This window comes from Agrilus planipennis, unplaced genomic scaffold, assembly GCF_000699045.2.
Source record: "Agrilus planipennis isolate EAB-ADULT unplaced genomic scaffold, Apla_2.0 scaffold110, whole genome shotgun sequence".
NCBI lineage: Eukaryota > Metazoa > Arthropoda > Insecta > Coleoptera > Buprestidae > Agrilus > Agrilus planipennis.
Window position 1 is genome coordinate 823865 of NW_020438935.1, and position 19922 is coordinate 843786.

The window sequence follows — 19922 nt, forward strand, 5'->3', positions numbered from 1 at the left end:
AATTATTAAGAAAAGTTTTATTGTAAGAAATGTAATAAATATTGTAGGAATAAACTGAAATAAGGTTTTAAGAAAAAGTTTTGAAGCAAATAAAGAAATGTAAATAACTAATGATAAAGTAAATTACAAGAATTAAACTTGAAAAAAGGTTTTTGAGTAAATAAAAAGAAAGTGAGTATAAATAATGCTAAATGAATGAAAATTTTAAAGAGAAAGTTCTATTACTAAACAAAAAAAAAGTTAGAATCTACAAAAGTGAAAGAAAAGTTCTAAGGTAAATAACAGAATAGCAAAAGTATAATTAAAGTAAAACAAACTAAAAGGATTGTTAAATGAGAAAAAGTTTAAGGTAAGTATAAAGATAACATAAAAGCAGAATAAGGTAAATAAAGAAATCTAAAAGTAAGGACAAATTTTGAAGAAATTTAATTAATAAATAATATCTTACCTTGCATTCGTATTCCTTGTCTTGGCTTAGCTGCCTCCACGTCTCCATAGGGTTTACTGGCCGTCACCGGGATGGGTTGTACAATGGATAGTCCGCTTTAATTGCTAAAAAAAAAAAGGAATATTTTGCATCAAGTTAAATCTTAATATGGGAATTAAAAACAAAGAAAAGATTTGCAAAAAGGTCTTAATGTAAAATCAGATTTAAAATAAACATAAATCCAAAGAAAAAGTGTAATTAAAAAAAGTTTTAAAGTGAGTATAAAAGAAAATGCGAAGTACACATGCGGTTAAAGTATCTATTATAAACGAATTACAGCTTTGAGAAAAAGTATTGAAAGAAAAAAAGAGAAATACTAAGTGCAAATTCGTAAAGAGAATTAAAGAAGCAAATGTTTGAGAATAAAATCCTGCAGTACAAACAGAAAACAATGATCTAATGAGCTCATACAATATTTAAAAAGGAAAGTGGAATAAAAAGAAAGGAGAGGATTTTTACCTTTATTATAGGAAAGATTAAGAAAAAGCTTCTGAAAATAAAAATAAATTAAAATGCAAAGAAAAATAAAGTAAAACTAACTAAAAGAATTAGTAAATTTGAGGAAAAGTTTAAGGTAAGTAAAAAGATAAAATTAAAATAAAATTAGACAAGTAAAGAATAAAAAGATCTAAAGAAAAGAACAAATTTTGAAGAAATGTGATTAAAAAATTAAATCTTACATTGCATTCATATTCCTTGCCGAGGGTTAGCTGGATTGAGTCGAATGGGTTTCGACCACGACTTATCCCTTGTTGTTACCGTAGCAATCCTGGAGGTCCCTGCTGGTCTTGGGATTAAAATTGATTCCACGTCTCTATAGTGCTTCCTGGCCATCACCGGAATATCTTTGCAATCGATAGTCCGCTTTAATTACCTACTGAAAAAAGAAAGTTTCTGCATTAAGTTAAACCATTAGTATAGGAATTAATAAGAAAAATAAGATTTGCAAAAAGTTTTTAATGTAAAAAAGATTTNATACAATGTTTAAAAAATTAAAGAAGAGCAAAAAGAAAGGGAATGATTTTTTCATTTTAAGCATGAGAAAAATTTAAAGAAACTTGTGAAAATAAAGAGTTCTGGAAAAGGGTGAAATAAATAAATATATAGTCATTACCTTAATGTTACTTATGCCTTGGTTGATATGGGATTCACTGGAATGGACTATATCTCACCCCTCTCGATGCCCTAATAGTCCTGCTGAGTCTGATGTCCTCGTAATCCTGGTAATGTCCTGGTAATCTTGAAGTTTTCTATTAGGAAATGGATCATCTTCTTTTGCGGTGGGACACTAGAACTACAGAAAGTATGAAAAAGTATTCTACGGATAAAAAAAAATAAACAAAGGAAATTTTAAACACTGTTATAGCCAAAAATTATAAGGAATATTTCACAAAATATTCTGCAGTTTACTATTACAAATTATAAAAAGTATAAAACAAAATACAGCCCTTATTGATGTAAAGTCCGAATCTAACTAGTGACTAAATTAATAAGATACAACACTATTTAAATTAAAATGAAATTCGAAAGTGAAATTTTTGAGTAACACATCAAGACTAATAACGAAAAATTTAAATTTAATAAATAGTTTAAACTGATTACCTTTTTTATTCTGGTTACGCCTATTCCCAAAGGATAGAAAGAACTGTGGTGCTTTCTGATGTCTTATAGAGACTCATTGTCCAACAACTGAGATTGTGTAATGTTCCTGCAGGAATATAATTTCTAATTAAGCAATATTTAAATACGATAATTAGTTTCAATAAAAAAAAGCAATGTCTAAAAAGAATGTTTTAGAACGTTACAAGGACAAACTTATAATTTGTATAATATGATAATGTAACATATATATTTTTAACAAAAACTTATTTCAATCTTCAATCATATAATTTTTTATTATAAATTTTGCCAGGCAAGTTTTTTAAAATGACAAAAAAACCGTTTTAAAAGTTAAAGCAGTTAATTATTAAAGATTGTAAATTGATGAGTAATAAAAATACGTATTTGCTTTAAAACTATTATCAGTTAATTACGATTTTTTTCTATCAAATAAATTAACGTTTGTAATACATTTNACAAGGGGCGGCCTTAGTCATCAGGAGGCTCCGAGCGGGTAATTTTTTGCGAGGCCTTTGTTCTTGTGGAATTAGTTTTAATGATAATACTTGAAGAGAAATGCAAAGTGATTCATAAATAAGTTTAGTTTTAAAATTGTTTATCGGAAATTAAAAAAAATTAATGAACACAAATCTGGAAAATTTGCAAATTTTTAAGACTATTAAGAAATTCAAATAAGCATTAGTAGGTACTATTACTACGTAGTAAAGTTAGATGGTTGCAAGAGGGCGCGAGGCCTCTGCAAGAGCGAGACCCCGGGCGGTTGCCCTGCTCGTCACCCCCAAAGGCCGCCCCTGAGTGATTATAATAATAAATTAGTGACAATCATAATATTCTTAATGTTCCCACTCACCCTAATTGTCCCTTTCCAATGGATAAAAAAGGCGCTGCTACATCATGCTGGAGTAGATTGAAACCTACAACAATCGATGCCCAATCACATAATATGATGTCCAGGGTTTCTGTAATCTTCATTCCTATTGGAAAAATTAGTTACAGTAAGTCAAACATTCAAATATTACAACAATATAAATAATTAAGTTCTAAAAGAGAATAATGTGAAAACAGAGCATTAAAACTGATACTGAATACCCCTTTTATGAACGAACCGATGTATTTATACGAAATCCACATAATTTCAAAATAAAATTTTGTACGTGCGTCAAGAAAGTCAAAAAATTCAAAGTTTTATTAATCTCTAAAAATCCTAGAGCCAGCAGTCTTGTTATAATTCCAATTTAATGTTTAAAAGAGTAATTTCAAGGTACAGGAAGCCTTGATCAGCATTTCAAAACAATCGTTTTCAAATGTCGAAAAATCTTGAGGATATTACTATTTTATTGTTGCAATGATCGCCCATTAAGTGAAATGATTAGACCAAAACACTAAAACGGTGTTAACAGTGCACATTCTAATTTTGCTAAATGAGCGCATAATTATTTGGGTAATTAAAACTTACACAATAGCAAAAATCTTTGATATGTTATGTATTTGAAAGAAAAGTAAATGGTGGTTGTGGAAATATGATACTCAAAAGAGATTCATACGTTTTGGTTCATTTGTTATCATTGATAAAAATATGCACAGCAATATTGTTTTGAAAATGATATCTGCACAGAATTGCGTAATTTCCACGGAAACACGCTCATTTTCCTATAACTACCCGTAAAATATGAACATTATTGATGGATGTACCACCGTACATCTTGATAATAAAAGACTGCTGGCGCAATCGACCAGCGTAGTGCGGAGAGTTCCTGAACTAACACACGAAGTTACGATAAATTTTAAAATATTAAAATTACAAAACTGCTTATATACAATTCGTATTAATTTATAACATACAATCGCTACACTATGAAGAATTATGTTTTATGGGGTTGAAATACGGGATTGGAAAAAATTTAAACAGATAGAAAAAAATTATAAAAGATTCATAAAATGGGTCTTATCTTTAGAAAGAAGTACACTAGACTATATTGTAAGGGAAGAAACGAAATGTGAAGAAATTGTAGAAGAAGCAGGAAGAAGAGTGACCAAATATGAGGAAAAGCTGGAAAAACTAAAATATGACGATATAAGGAAACATATATGACGAGGAAAGATACAAGGATATAGAGGAAATGACAATTAGCAAAGAACAACTAATTGAATGGAAAAATAGGGGATTGAATGTAAGTAATATGATGAATAATAGATGTAGAGAAATGAAAAGGGGAGAAGATCTGAAAAAAATTCAATGTTCAAAATATGCAGAAGAGATGAGAAAATAGATTTGGGTAGGTTGACAAAATGACATTATACCTGAATACTTAATTAAGAATAAGGATATGGATATAATAGCAAGATTTAGGATGGGGAATGAATGTAATGGAAAAAAATACTGGTTGAAAGAAGTTGAGAGAAAATGTTAGATTTGTGGAATTGAAATACAAAACTTTAGTCATGTATTGGAAGGAGGTATGGAGAATAAAATATTGAATAAATGCAGTGAGATTATATATGTAAAGGGAAATAGAGTAGGAGTTTTTAAAAAGAATCTTGAAAAGCAGAAAGGAAAGAAAAGATAGTGAAAGAATATAATAGGAAAGAATAGTACGGTTGGGGGTTTAGTCATAAACAGTAGAAAGGAAATGATTTGAGTATTTGTTTTTATTAAAGTGTATATGTTAAAGAATGTTTGCTGTTTGTATATCCTTTTGGTCAAAAGGTATAAGAATGTGAATATGGTTAAGTTAATATTAAGAATTTTAATTTTGTTTATTTGTTTGTTGTTTGTCATATCAATGAAAGTAGGTAGAAATTTGGGATTTATGTTTTTAATGTATGTGAAGATAACTTTGGATTAGTGGAATAAACGGTATATTATTGCAATCGTCTAATTTACACAGAAACAAGCTAATTTTCCTATAAGTGCTCGTAAAATATGAACATTATTGATGGATGTACCACCCTACATCTTGACAATAAAATACTGCTGGCGCAATCGACCAGCGTAATGCGGAGAGTTCCTGAACTAACACTCAAAGTTACCATGAATTTTAAAAAAATAATAAAATGACAAAACTGCTTATATAAAATTCGTATTGATCATTAATACGGTCAACTTCCATTTCATGTTCATAAATAGGACAAGAATTTTTTTGTTGCTCAAAAATAGGATCCAATGTGTGGGGAAGGGTTTTTCTTTCCTCAGGAATAAAATATTTACAAGTTCAAGAAAATTCATTTACTTTTTCATAAGTTACCTCAAATCATTATCCCATCAACTTGAGGTAATTTATAGTGGATGAAAAAAGTAAACGAATTTTCACATTACTATTGACCACTATTGAATGTCAAAGTGTTTCATACATATATGTTACTTATTTTTATCTTGCATATAAATACGCTTTTGAGAAAAGCATTTTCTATTTGTAAAATGCAAGATACATTTTTTCCGTTAAAAGTTTTGCTAGTATCGCCGAAGAAACATTATATAAAACAAATGAAAGTTGCTCACATTGGCCATTGAAAGTATTAGAACCTTAAAAAGAGGACAGAGAGATATTCCATGAATGCCTACTAATTCTTTAACTAAAAAGAGCCCAAAAAATTCTAAACTCCTTGGAAACGGATAATCTGAATTCGTGGATCGATATTATTTTCCGGATTTAAAATGTCATGATCCATGGAATTTTGAAGTTCCTAATTAATGCCAAATTATCACTTATCGTACCTTTAGCAAGGAACTACGAAATTCTATGAATTACGTCAAAACAATCCGCAAAACAATATCGAATTGATATACTCCAGCCGTGTAAAACTAAAAAATTTAAGATATTGTGTTGTGCTAATAAATGCATATAATCCAAAATTCTGAGAAACTATTTCGAAAAACTTCACTTATTAGATGAACCCAAAGCTAAAGAAACTGTGGTTTCCATTTCTTTTTCTTATTACAATGTGTAAAAGATCAGAAACAAAATGAGGTTGTAAATATTTTGATATAAAATGATTGATGTTGATTTTACATCAATAAAATTATTTACAACCCTATTTTGGCTCTGATCTTTCACGCTAAGCAAACTATTTTGGCATCAGTGTCTTTTTTCCAATTAAAACGGGTGACAAAGGCAAACAAGGAAGCATATAGAGGAATTATTTATTTTTGAACTAAATAAATTATAACATAAAGGTAGAAAAATTATATCTCAATCACTTCAAAGAAAAATGAATCATACTCAATCTTCGCAGCTGGTGATATAGTGCAAACACCACTATTAGTTTAGAAAAACTCCAAACTCCGTCCTAAAAAACGAACAAATGCCTACAAGCTTTTCTTAAAAAGTATTTTATACCTACTTAAGTAAATGTAGAAAATTACATAGGTACTACAACAAAGTATTTATTTGAAAAAAGTATTTTGAAAATACGTATTTTGCATTTATCATTTAAAATTCAAAAGGGAAATCTATTTTGTATTTTACGTTTGAAATAACAAATCAAAAAAGTATTTGCATTTTGTATTCCAATATTTTTTAAAAAAAAACCAATTTTAACATCTCTAGACATCATTGTAAACAGAAGAAGAGAGACAAAAGAAAAATGAAAATGGAGCAAAAAGAAACATGCAGGTGAAAGATGATGACTCTTAGATTACTGCAACAGAAGATTAAAAAGTGAAACAAACCTATGGAAAGAAGCTGAAGAAATGAATAAAAATATAGAGAGACAGGAGAAAGAAAGAACAAGAAACTCAAAATATGCGGAAGAATACAGGAAAATCTCCCCAAAAGTTACAAAGACTTTGTTACAGTTACAGATTACTTGAAGGATGGTAAAAACAAAAGAAAGTAATTAGAAATCAAGACCATAGACATTGGCAGTCTAAGAAAAACAGACCACGCAAAGGTGAAAACGAAACTCTACAACACATACCTATTTGAAAGATTTGAGTTCACAGAAAAGAAAAATTTGGAAACAGCAAATGCTAGGAAAAGGAAGCTTACAGAAAATGTGGAACATGATATGGAAAATAAATGAAGGAATAGCAGTATACACAATATTCGAAGAGTATAACTGAATACAACATAATAAATTTAATATAATAATAACTTCTTGATAAAGCTAATCATCTCTTCTTAAAGAAAGCTTTTTATTGTTAGGCATTTGTTTAAATTTGAATTAGTATCATCATTGATTTAAGTATTGGAATGTTTCTAGGTCAAAACTCCTGTTTGCACCAACATTGACGATGAGTGAGATTTATTTTTATATATCTTCTTATTTGCCTTTGACACCAGTTTTAATTTGAAAAAAGACATGACACTGATGCCAAAATAGCTTTTTTAGCGTATTGAATCAAAACCGACGTAGGGTTGCAAAAAATCAGCATTAATCTTTTTATTTCAAAAAAATATTTGCAACCCCATTTTGGTTCTGATCTTTTACACATTGTAATAAGGAAAAATTGGAATGTATAGTTTTTTTTAGCTTTAAATATTTATTTAATAAGGAGGTAAAGTTTTTAAAACTGTCTTTTAAAACTTTTTGATCATATCTATTTGCACATCACAATATTTTCTAGTTTTCCGTGCTGTTTTTCAGTGGTTTATGGAATTTCGAAATTTCAAATATCGTAACTGAACTGCGAAATTGCATGCACCACGACAAAACAGCCCAGAAAACAATAACATAACATAACATTTTTGATTATCCATTTCCAAGAAATTCAGAACTTTTTGCGCTCTCTTTAGTTCAAGTATTAAGCCTTTAATTCCTTCAGTGGCTAATATAAACAATTTTCCTTTATTTTATATATGTTTGGTCGCTGATATTAGTAAAATTTAACAGCAAAAAGTATTCTAGATTTTGCAAATAGAAAATATGTCTCAAAGAGTATTTTAAATAAAATACAAAAAAGGATTGAAATGTAAAATAGAAATATGTAAATATTTTAAATGCAAGTATTTCAAATAAATCAGATTTGTGCAAAGGAAAAATCAAATGGTAAATAACATAAGACAAAAGCTCTTTTAGATGTAATCGTAGAAAAAACAGTTGCAAATCGCAAAGGTAATTTAATTTTTGTAACTACTTTTATTTATTCATCTGAATCGTATACGATTATTGAGCCGATGAGTCGTGAATTCGAAGGTTACGATTAGTAAAGTCATGACAAAGACTGTGAGGAGATAAAATATGTTCACATCTTATTTCCTTTAATGTAGCACACTTAATATTCTAACCAACTCTAGCAATCGTAAAGAAAATTTGGTTTCTACTTAAAAGTAATCAAATTTTCACAGCATAAATGTTACATCCTTTTCAGGATCACCCAATAATAAATTTATCTAAATTATCTTCTAGACTATTTCAAATAATATTATAAAGGAAAAAAGAAACGAGATGCTTTTTGCTTATTTTTAATAACAAATTACAGCATTTAAACATTTAAAATGGAAAATGTAAATCGAAGAACTATGTTAATTAAAGGAAAATTCTTATAGTACTTAACAGAAAAATTGCATGATCAAAATTATTTCATTAATTATACATTTTGACCAAGTATTTTTGAGTTTTAATTGGTTCAATCCCTAGATAGAAAATAATATTGTACTGTAATCTATTGGAAAAACAGTAATAACATTTTTGTTACTTTTGGTGTTACTAAAAATTTAAGACTAAAGAATTTTCAAAAAAAAAAAAATTATCAGGAACGGAGGAACAGATGAAACTCATCAGCTGGTAAATTTCTGGAGAACTCCGAAAAAGGACGAAATTTCAAAAGTCAATCGCAATGATCATTCGATCCCTTTTTCCCTTTTATACAGAGATATAAGTAATTACGAAGACAAAGTATTAAAGTGTTAATAAATTATTGAAAAACTCACCGTTGTGGCAGCATCCAGTTAATATCCTTCCAGCATAGGGCTGCAACAAAATTAAATAAAATTAATAACCAGAACATATTACTTTTCGAAAAAATTTACTAAGCTACTTAGTTTTCCTTAAAATTATTGGCTATTCTTAAAATAATTTCAAAATACACCAAAGTAAGTCCTTTATCAAAAAAATTAAGAATAATTAAAATTTCTAACACTCCAAATTATTTATTTATTTAACTATTGTGGGTACCTTTAAAAAGTGTTGGTGCAGCAACTCTAGGGGGTGTTACAAAAATATGTTTTACTTATTCTTATTCCTACCTACATAGTTTTCCCATCTAATCTTGAAAGAAATTATAATTTTCTATTTGAATTTTTTCGTTTTGGTCATTATTGTACTAATTGCTAATTTATTGGCATAAAAATTGTTTTCTTATAAGCAGGATGATAAAGTACAAAAACAATAAACGAAAATGAAAAACAAATTTCTAGAATAAAAATGAAATATGTATGTAATTAAGACTCACCAAAGTATAATTGTCACTGTTAATTTTCAATCACAAAAAGGATATTTTAGGTATATTACACAAAAAATTTCATTGGCTTTGTCTATGAATGTCACCATTTCACTTGATAATAAAACTATTGTCTTTTTCATACTTAACAGATTAATTGTTTGCACTAAATCTATAATTTTAGAGTTCCAACCGAGATAAATTGTTACACGTTTTCGGAATTGTTAACGTAATAATTATTGTAAAATTAGATCACATAAAAACCAACAACGAGCTTTCGGGTAATTTTCCAGACCACTACGTTCGTACTTTCAAACGTATATGACAAGCGGAGGTGGAAAACTAATGACGCTTTCGAAGGACGGAACTACGGAGGGCATTCAAAACAGAAAAATAAAAATATTAACTTCAATCGTTCGTGTCCGGAAAATCCTGTAGAAAATACGAATTTATCCAAATATTATAAAAGTAGATTTGATTTTGCTCTTATTTTATGTAATTTATACTTTCTATGACACAACTTTTGTTGTGTTTAATAATAATCAATCAGCTACAAAACAAAATTTCCAGAAAAACAACCTCAGAAACATATGTTTCTCCTAATAGAACAATTTTCTCGATTTTTCAAATCCAAAAGCGCTTTGCTACATCTTACTTCCCTTACTACAATTTCAATCAGAATTACTCTTCAAATATAACTTAAGTTCCAAAACATATTTTTTCGGAATTTATCATGTTTCTTCGCATCTAAAAATTCGGTATAAAATTTGATAACATGTGCATAACAATTTAAACATGAAAAAGCGCACGTGAAATTATTAGGAGATGGAATGTATTTAGTAAGATTTAAGAAGTGTTAATTATGTAAAAAAGCACGTAGAATCTTATGGTGCTGTGTGTTTTCAAGTGCGATGTCAAATAGGTACCCCTAATGTAATTATATTCGCTGAAATAGATACAATTTCAACACAAAAGCGCACTTGAAATTATTAGGAGATGAAATGTATTAAGTAAGCTTAAAGAAGTGCTATTTATGTAAAAAGGTACGTAGAATCTTATGGTACTATGGGTTTTCAAGTGCGGTGTCAAATAGGTACCCCTAATGTGATTATATTCGCTGAAATAGATACAATTTCAACACACAAAAGCGCACGTGAAATTATTAGGAGAAGGACTGTATATAATAAGCTTTAAGAAGTGTTAATCATGTAAAAAAGTACGTAGAATCTCATGGTACTATGGGTTTTCAAGTGCGGTGTCAAATAGGTACCCCTAATGTGATTATATTCGCTGAAATAGATACAATTTCAACACACAAAAGCGCACGTGAAATTATTAGGAGATGAAATGTATTTAGTAAGCTTAAAGAAGTGTTAATTATGTAAAAAAGTACGTAGAATCTCATGGTGCTATGGGTTTTCAAGTGCGGTGTCGAATAGGTACCCCTAATGTAATTATATTCGCTGAAATAGATACAACAATTTGAACACAAAAAAGCGCACGTGAAATTATTAGGAGATGAAATGTATTTAGTAAGCTTAAAGAAGTGCTATTTATGTAAAAAAGTACGTAGAATCTCATGGTACTATGGGTTTTCAAGCGCGGTGTCAAATAGGTACCCCTAATGTGATTATATTCACTGAAATAGATACAATTTCAACACACAAAAGCGCACGTGAAATTATTAGGAGATGAAATGTATTAAGTAAGCTTAAAGAAGTGTTATTTATGTAAAAAGGTACGTAGAATCTCATGATGCTATGGGTTTTTAAGTGCGGTGTCAAATAGGTACCCCTAATGTAATTATATTCGCTGAAACAGATACAACAATTTAAATATAAAAAAGCGCACGTGAAATTATCAGGAGATGGAATGCATTTACTAAGCTTTGAGAAATGATAGTATGTAAAAAAGTACGTAGAATCTCATGATGGTATTGGTTTTCAAGTGCAGTGTCAAATAGGTACCCTTAAGGCGTTACTTTTACTAAAATATACATCTCAGATTAAACACAAAAAAGCGCTCGTGAAATTATTAAGAGATGAAATGTATTTACTAAGCTTTGAGAAGTGATAGTTATGTATAAAAGTACTTAGGGTCTCGTGGTGCTAACTGTTTTTATGTACGATGTCAAATAAATACCCCTATGGTATTATTTTCGCTGATAGTCCGTGTATTAAAAACATTTATGATATTATTTCAGTTTAAGTAATAATATAAGTAGCATTTATTAATCTTACCTTTATGACTCCCCAACAATTACCTATTATAAAATCACAGATGAAAGTACCACTTAAATATTTCAGAAAGTAAAACTGATAAAATGGACAACTTAATCAATATCACACAGCAGGAGCACAGCAAACATACACAATAAATGTCATATCGGAATTATATCAATTCATAAATGAAAAACGAGAATGATAATATAAATTATATTTGTTTGTTTTGTGAAATATTTCAATTGTGAGAACTAAATTTTGTTTTTAGAAATTAATCTTGTTTGATACTTAACATCCACTGGACTAGTATAACTAAAATAACATATTTCTGTTAAAGTCAAAGTTTTTTTAAATTTTATTAAACACAAACAGACTCAACCCTTAATAGCTAGTGTGCTTGAAATTTAAAAATCTTTTACCAAAAATGTGTTTTATTGTATTATAATTCTTACACTAAAGAATATATATATCTATAGGTATTAATCTAACATAGTTTTATCAAATTTTGATACACTACCTTAAAAAGTACGCCCTACAACTTTTACTGTTTTTACAGTTTATTTATTTACTTCTTGTGCACTTCAAAAAGAAATAAAGTAAATTTGGTAGTTACACGGTACTTTTTACAATTACAAAATATTCAGTAAACCTAGAGCTAACCACTCAATAAACAGCCGAATCTTTCAAATAAATATAAGTAATAAGATAGCAATTGATGATCAAACAAAGAATTTCTTAAAGAACATTTATATCTTTGATCAATCGTTTAAATCAATAACTTCAGTATTGTTTCGCAAAACATTTGGAGTAGGCAATCGCATCAATGAAGACAGTTGTCGAGCCCATGCAGCATTATTATTTTGTAACGTTTGTTGTAGGTACATTTGTTGCATATAACGTTGCTGCTCTTGTAATGCCTGGTAATTGCGAAGCTCTTCAACAACACGCGCATATAAAAAGTTATTCCCCTTAACGAGTTGCTCGTTAAGATGGTGCATGACAACAGGCACCAATTTTTGTACTTCCTGATCCCCCCAGGTCGGATTGTCTTTTTTAATTACCAACGAAATTCCAAACAGAAGATTCGACGGTGGAATCTGATTATTAATTTGTTGCGTTTTCCTTAACACCTTTTCATTCTCAAACTCCTCCCATGCTGCTTTTCGTTCTTCTTCGTTTAGTTCTTCGTCTTCTTTGTTTTCCAATAAACTTTGATGTTCGTGGTACTGATATATTATTTTCGAATGACTTTGTAACAGTTCTCCTAGCAAAACATCTTTTGGCACTAGAGGAGTGGGTCTTTCACCTAAAGGTTTCGGCTCGAACTTGTACAACTCTGTTAGATCATTTTGAGTATAATGTCGGTCGATTTGTTGTTCGTCCACGACTCTTTTTGAAATTGCTTGCTTTGTCACTTGTCGTTCATAAATTTTCATTTCCATTGTCCCTTGACAAACAAATCTGTAGATATAGCAGGGCTTTGTTTGTCCAAAGCGATACACCCTGTAAATACTCTGGACGTCATGCGAAGGGTTCCAAGATACGTCGAATATAATTACTCTATTAGCAGCGACTAAGTTGATACCTAAACCACCGGCTCTTGTGGATATCAGAAATAAACGCGCACGGGTATTATCAGGGTTATTGAAATTATTACACCACGCTTGTCTATTATCGCACGAGGAAGAACCATCTATTCGAAAATAGTCTAAGCCTAAACTCCACGAACCGAAAAATCCATTTTTGTCGGTGCTATTCTGCGTAGCTTCATCGATTTTATTTAAAAAGTATTCAATTATATTGAGTGAATACAATGATTGAGAAAATACCAGTATTTTATCCCCAATCTGTTCACAATGTTGTATAATTGTAAATAACAGATGCAATTTGCTGCCTAGGTCAATGTTGTCCAGCTCTTTTTGGTCTACTACATTATGCCACCATTCGTTAACAAAAGGATCATCTTCTACTTCATCGTCTGATAGAGCAGCTGCTCCTGACGATACGGCACCTCTCGTAATTCTTTTAGTTGGTTCTGTTGAAGAACGATTGCCGTCTGAAGCAAGTTTCTTTTTCTTCGACTTTTTGTCAGAATCTGAATCTGTAGATTCGGTTGTATCTTCACTGTCGTCAATAAAATCTTTCAGTGAACCTTCTTCATCTTCTTCATCTTCTAAAAAGTCTTGCTTATTTCTATCCTCAATACTCTTATCTAAAAGCACTCTTGGGTGAGTACATACTCTCTGAAGTTCTTGAAAATCACTGAAAAGGAATGCTCCAGTCGATTGAGCCCTGTTCCTTATCAAAAACGACTTGTTTTTCAAATAATAATTGTATAGATTTATTTGCATTTCAGATAATTGTATAAATAATACGTATTCGTATTTTGGTGGTAAGAAAGGAGCCAAAACCCCATAATCTTTGCGTTGTATCACTCCATCTAAGAGGGAATGAAGAACATGAGATCTTCTTTTCATTATGGCTATATCGTGTGGCGTAGAGTCTGTATATTGCCCGTTTGTTATGGGATTAACGAATCTGTTTAAATATTCTTTATAAGTCCCCAACAAATCCGGTTTAACAAACTGCACCATGCAATAATATTCGCGGAGGTTGTTTTGCATTGGTGTTCCAGTTAGTACAATTCTTTTAGATGTTTTTATTTTATTCATAGCAATACTTAAGCTTGTTTTTTCATTTTTTAGTAAATGCCCCTCGTCGCATACCACAAGGTCCGGACCAGGATCCAAAAATGCACTAAGGTAAATCTCCCTGAGTTTTTTTGATATTCTTCTATTATTTGTAGTCGTCAAATTTCTGAACATATTGTAACCAATGACTAAGACACCCCCATCTTCGGCCCAATTACGAACAATGCATTGTCTGTCTATGTTAGATTTTGCTTTAGCCATTTCATAAATATCTATATCACCGTCAACATCTTCGAGCCACTTCTGGAATTCTTCGACCCAATTTAAAACTGTGTTCAGTGGACATACAACAAGTACCTTCGATATACCCGTTTTTTTACTGTTAACAAGAAGAGTGTGGACAAGAGCTATTATCTGTAGTGTTTTCCCTAAACCCATACAATGAGCAAGTATACACCCTGAACCTTTATCTTTTTTTATTCTTTTCAAAGATTCAAAGCATGATTCCCACATAAATTTGACACCATTAGCTTGATGAGGTTTTAGTTTCTTGGCAAGTGTGGGATCTATGCATAGAAGCTCTTGCTTAGTTTCTTCATCAAAGTCCAACACGACATTTTCAACAATGCCTTTTTGAAGTTTTTCAGCATCAAAAATTTTATTGTATTTCTGCTGTCTTTCAGCAATTCTAGCTTTCCTTTGCTTTTCGGCCTTTTCGGCAGCGATGGTACTTTCTTGCAAAGTATCATTTGTCCATACTTTCCTTATATTTTTTCTTGTGTTCTTTTCTGAGGTCTCCTCATCACTGCTACTGCTGCTTCCTTTAATGCGTTTTATCCTTGTTCGCTTTTTTGTTCTTCCTACATTAGAATCACTGTCAGACGTTTTCTCTGACCTGCTCGATTTACGTTTGCGCTTTTTCAGTTTTCTTTGTTTCATCTTATCTTCATCTTCTGTATTACTCAAGTCATCTGATCCAGACATAATTTTTTTATTTCTTTTAGATTTATTTTTGGGTTTATCTTCACTGTGTGATGTTGCTTCTTCTGAGTCAGAAGAATGTATTTCATAATTGTCATCACTACTATTTCTCTTGTTATCCTGATTTGATTCTGAGTCAGAGTCAATTATGTTATTTTTCTTTTTCCCTTTCAATCTTTTCAAGTTTTTCCGACATTTTCCCTTTTTTTCTGCAATTTTACCAAAGTCATCTGAATCTGAACACAGTGCTTTGCTGGGTTTCTTTTCATTTGATTGCTGTTTTATAGTTTTCACTTCTTCAATGTCTGAATCTGATATTTCTTGAATTTCACTTTCAGTTTTAGTAAGTTTTGGAGATTTTGATTTTTCAGATTTACTTTGATTATCCGTATAAAATAAATCTTTTCTTAGTGTTAGGTACATAGTGGGCTTTTTACTATTATTCTCTTCATCAGAACTGTCTGAGATGGTTATACAAGATATGTCTTTAGAAGTGCACTCTTGGGACTGATTAATAAGAAAAGGGACTTCAGCTTCGTTCTCACTACTTTTGTGTTCATTTTCAGTGGTCTTAAGCTCTTTATCAGAGTTTATTTCTTTGGGCATATGGACAATATCTTTTGCATCTTCATTACCATCATTATAATTAATTTCATTGTCCTTTAAACATTTATCATCTTTACTTTCCAAATTTTGGATATTATGCATAGTATCATTATTTTCATGGAAAATCTCATTATTTTCCTCTTCTCCAGGTAAGTTTCTTCTACTTTTCCTGAAATTTCTTAAACTTTTATTATTCTGGTCTTCATTAGCTGTGCTATTTGCATCACTATTTGTTCCCTGTTTGAGTAAATCTTCCTTTTCTTCCTCATTTTCTTTTTGCAGATCTTTTTCTTCTACTTTGCCAATAGGACTATTTGTTTCTTCTTTATCTATCAATTCTTTGGAGTCTGTAGGTGTGATTATACCTTCTGATTGATTATCCCTTATCTTGTTTTGATTCCTATTTGTTTCCTCCAAATTATCTTTTTCACCATCAACGGCTTTATTTGAAAATTGCACTATTTCATTACATTTATTTGACAAAGACTCTTCTACACTGTCTTTTTGAGATTTTAAAGGGCATTCTACAGGTGAAGAATCAGGCATGATTTTGTTTTTATTAGAACTATTTGAAGCCTTACATTTTTCACTTATTCGTTTAGGTCTTTTTTCTTTATTAACATTATTAGTTTTACCGGATTTGTTAACATCAGTTTCTTTACTCTTACTCACTGAATAAGATAATTTTACAGCATTGACACTTGTCTTTGAAGATGAAACTGTACTTGTATGATTTACTTCATTTTCTGAAGAATATGAGCTTGAAGTACTTCTATCGGAACTTTCAGTATCACTATCAATTCTATATATTACATTTCTTTTATCAAATCTGGATCGTAATTGTCGGAAGTCTTCTTCGGAGTTACCGCCAGAACTGCCTAAAGAGCAGGATGAATCCGTATCATTACATTTTCTTCGTTTGTTTCCATTCATACGTTTTAATGTTGCAGATTTTTGCCTCACCATAATACAATACGAAGGTTGATGGCGATACCATTTAATGTACAATTTCAATACTCTTATTTTTTTGTTTACTTAATTGTATTGGTTATGTGGGTCACAATATTTAGAATTTACAATTGAAAATCAAATTATACATATAACCACAATTCAATGTCTGTCAAACATCAAATTTCTATTAGTGGTTACAAAACCCCATGCTGAAATTGTAGTGCCTAAACCATACAGTGCCAGACAAATGTTCCCAGCCAACACCAATGAAACAATTATTGAATAATAAACGATTCATTATTAAATGCATAGTTTAGTACAAAATGGAATAATAGGGTCTCGAGGGATAATAAATATTAATACAATAGCTTTAAACATTACATTTGGTCATAAACTGGTTGTTTGTGTGCTATGTAAATGGTAGCGATACTCGTAAGGGCACTGACCAGAAATATAACATCGAACCATCGATGATAAAAATTAAATTGTAAATCGCCTAGAACTTGAGTGATTATGACTCTATACTCAGGTGGCATATTCATTCTCATTAAGAGCACTGATGAAACAAAATACATCCCCATTATCTGCGCCAAAACCAATACTATAATATTGGAACTTTTACTGGATGATATCTTGTTGAAGAACTAAAATAAAACCATTAAGTACATTATCTTGGCCGAACTTCGCTTGGGTAATCCCACAAATTCTTAAAATTATTCATATATGCAACAGGGATATACAAGATGTAAGAGAAGTTGCATACACGCAATACGTTTTGCAACATTACAAAATCAAAATTCTTGCAATAAAGACAATAAATGATACCGCAATTACCTTCGTTAATGTCAGGAGTAAACCTCGAATAGATGTAACCACAATACAGCCAACCAAACAAAAGGAAACTTGTTGAGACCAAAAGCCTACATCAATATTAAGACCCATCCAATGTACCGCTATTTCGATACCTCGAGTTACAGGGTCCTTTTTACCCACCCTGTCAAACACTATGTTAATGGTGCACTGAAATATTAATATAATTGAAAAGCAAACACCATATACACAATGTCTCACTAGGACCTTATCGAGATAAAAGTGTTTAAAGAACTGATAAATTTTCTCAATTAAAAAAACATTAGTTTACTAATGTAAAGAAAACAGTAAAAAATGGCAAGTTAAAGGGCAGCTTCTAAATTAATATTAACTTTCAAATTCCTGAATTTTAAGACTGTATAACAGTCCAAATGAAAAATCGAAAAAATCTTACAATAAATATCTTCCACATACAATACAGGGAGAAAAAGTATCCCAAGAAATTAAAATATTTTCCTTTCCAAGTTTTAGACCATTCTATCCTTTCCAACATGTTCCTATTCTCATGAGTTTCTAAAAATAATTGCCTACTCAGTTCCTCAAGTCCTTCTATTTCAAATTTTAACTGTGATATATCTAGAATTAAGTTTTCATTTAATTTAAAATGAAAATCACAGTACACAGCACATCATTCACTTTCTCTGTTTTTATTCCCTGTTACAGCTGAAAACATGCTCCATATACTTTTCTGATTTGATAAGCTATGTGACATTCTGGACTGAAGCATTTGCTTCTCAGCTATTGCAACTCGTTTCTTTTTCATCACTATCATGTCCATAGTTTGCATCAGTCTTTTCTCACTGTTTGCTACATCCATTGGTGAAACTTCTCTAACAAAATTTATTTAAATGATGAATCTAAGAAGATATTTTAAGTCAGATAATTTTCTGATAATTGATCAATTACTGGAAACCTCTACTATTAAGAAAGAGATGCTGGGAGCGGTATAATAATTGACAAAAAAATTGTAGCTCTTCATTTAAATGGCTTCATATTTTTAAATTACCTCATGAAGTAAGCCATAGATGTATATGGATAATTTACAGCACCAAATCCGGATAATATTGCCATTACAGTAACGCCAATGACACCTATTCGAGATACTAACTGCTCTATGCAAAGAATCCCCTGCTTTGGATTTAATATAGGAAACGGTTCTCCAATTTTCCAGAAAATTACCATAAATATACACCAAACAATAACAGTTAACTGTTTTTTATATTCATTTTTCACTGCAAAGTCATCGAAAGTTACTACAATTTTTAATGAAATTAAGAGAACACTTACCAAACCCAATATTGCTTATAGAACAATATGCAATATAAAATGGATTTAAAACTATTACAACAAATAAGAGAAGATATAAAATTAAATTCCAATAAAAATGTCTAGAACTGAAAAAGCAACATTAAATTCATTGGTTTTTGTTCTTTCATGACAATTTTACCTAGATTCCATCCAACCCAAAATTTCAAATATTATTAATTCGAACATGGTACAAGACAAAGTTAACGTGAAAGAAAATATAAACTGTATAAAAATATGTCGTACTTCATAATCTTTAAATAGCTGCTTAACAAAAAATAGCCAGGCTCCCACGAAAAACAGGAGCTGAAAATGATAATTGCAATTCCAAGATGTATCTTTTTTTTTATTGCCCTACCTGAGAAGCAAGAATCACACATGTATCCTCAGAGAAACCCATTTTGCTACATGCCTATTTTATATTTTTAAGGAATACTAATTATTTTTGAACTTAAATCACATTAAACAGTAAAAAAACTTATTTATATGACAAGAGGTTATGTTTATTTTGTTAGATCTAACCTCTGCAAACGTCACCGTTGTTTACTTCTATGGTTAAGAAACGTTGGTAAACTTTACAAATAAAAATTACTAGATATAATAAGATACAGGATGTTCGATATAAATCAGTATTTCATCAATTCATAATTAGAAAACTACTCCACCATTCGTGAAAAACCGCATACATTTTTCTTTTACAAATTTGATAAATTTAATAATTTCAATACGAGTGTTAGTCAAGTCGTTCCTATGACGACAAATATTACTTAATTTAGATTTTAAGTACTATATATTCGACTAAATCAATTTAAATGCGATGAAATACAGTTACTACTACTACTTACTAC

The 19922-nt window shown here is 30.3% G+C and overlaps 3 protein-coding genes and 1 long non-coding RNA gene across 4 annotated transcripts in view; all 4 read right to left on the reverse strand.

Annotated features, from left to right (window-relative positions):
- The window catches only part of LOC112904393, a 2086-nt gene extending 1538 nt beyond the window's left edge, over window positions 1–548 (reverse strand). Inside the window, exon 1 of the mRNA XM_025974300.1 lies at window positions 449–548. Within this exon, the coding sequence (XP_025830085.1) occupies window positions 449–455 (7 nt within the window). The 5' untranslated portion in view covers window positions 456–548. The remainder of the gene's footprint in view (window positions 1–448) is intronic.
- A 1054-nt stretch (window positions 549–1602) lies between these two features.
- On the reverse strand, window positions 1603–9773 carry LOC112904391. The gene is made up of 5 exons (XR_003231077.1): window positions 9501–9773; window positions 8980–9019; window positions 2958–3081; window positions 2090–2195; window positions 1603–1781 (listed from the first exon to the last, which is right to left on the reverse strand). It is a non-coding gene; the product is annotated as an uncharacterized LOC112904391 (long non-coding RNA).
- Window positions 9774–11966: 2193 nt separating this feature from the next.
- LOC108736309 (transcriptional regulator ATRX homolog) lies at window positions 11967–17087 on the reverse strand. Its single transcript, XM_018468683.1, has one exon. It carries the CDS (start codon window positions 16912–16914, stop codon window positions 12469–12471), a length of 4446 nt encoding a protein of 1481 aa, XP_018324185.1. The 5' UTR covers window positions 16915–17087; the 3' UTR covers window positions 11967–12468.
- Window positions 17088–17178: 91 nt separating this feature from the next.
- LOC108736310 (Golgi pH regulator) lies at window positions 17179–19564 on the reverse strand. The gene is made up of 8 exons (XM_018468684.1): window positions 19433–19564; window positions 19217–19380; window positions 19057–19163; window positions 18776–19001; window positions 18406–18599; window positions 18164–18345; window positions 17734–17919; window positions 17179–17543 (listed from the first exon to the last, which is right to left on the reverse strand). The coding sequence occupies exons 1-8, from the start codon at window positions 19472–19474 to the stop codon at window positions 17277–17279; spliced, it is 1368 nt and encodes a 455-aa protein (XP_018324186.1). The 5' UTR covers window positions 19475–19564; the 3' UTR covers window positions 17179–17276.
- Window positions 19565–19922: the final 358 nt, after the last annotated feature.

Bases quoted from the DNA above. Each gene is read 5' to 3' on its own strand.
- LOC108736309 (XM_018468683.1), bottom strand. From the start codon at position 16,914: ATGGTGAGGCAAAAATCTGCAACATTAAAACGTATGAATGGAAACAAA.
- LOC108736310 (XM_018468684.1), bottom strand. From the start codon at position 19,474: ATGGGTTTCTCTGAGGATACATGTGTGATTCTTGCTTCTCAG. The intron at 18,600-18,775 runs GTAATTTAAAAA...AAATTTTGTTAG, and splicing joins TCTATGGCTTACTTCATGAG to AGAAGTTTCACCAATGGATG. The intron at 17,920-18,163 runs GTAAGATTTTTT...TTAATATTTCAG, and splicing joins GTATGTGGAAGATATTTATT to TGCACCATTAACATAGTGTT.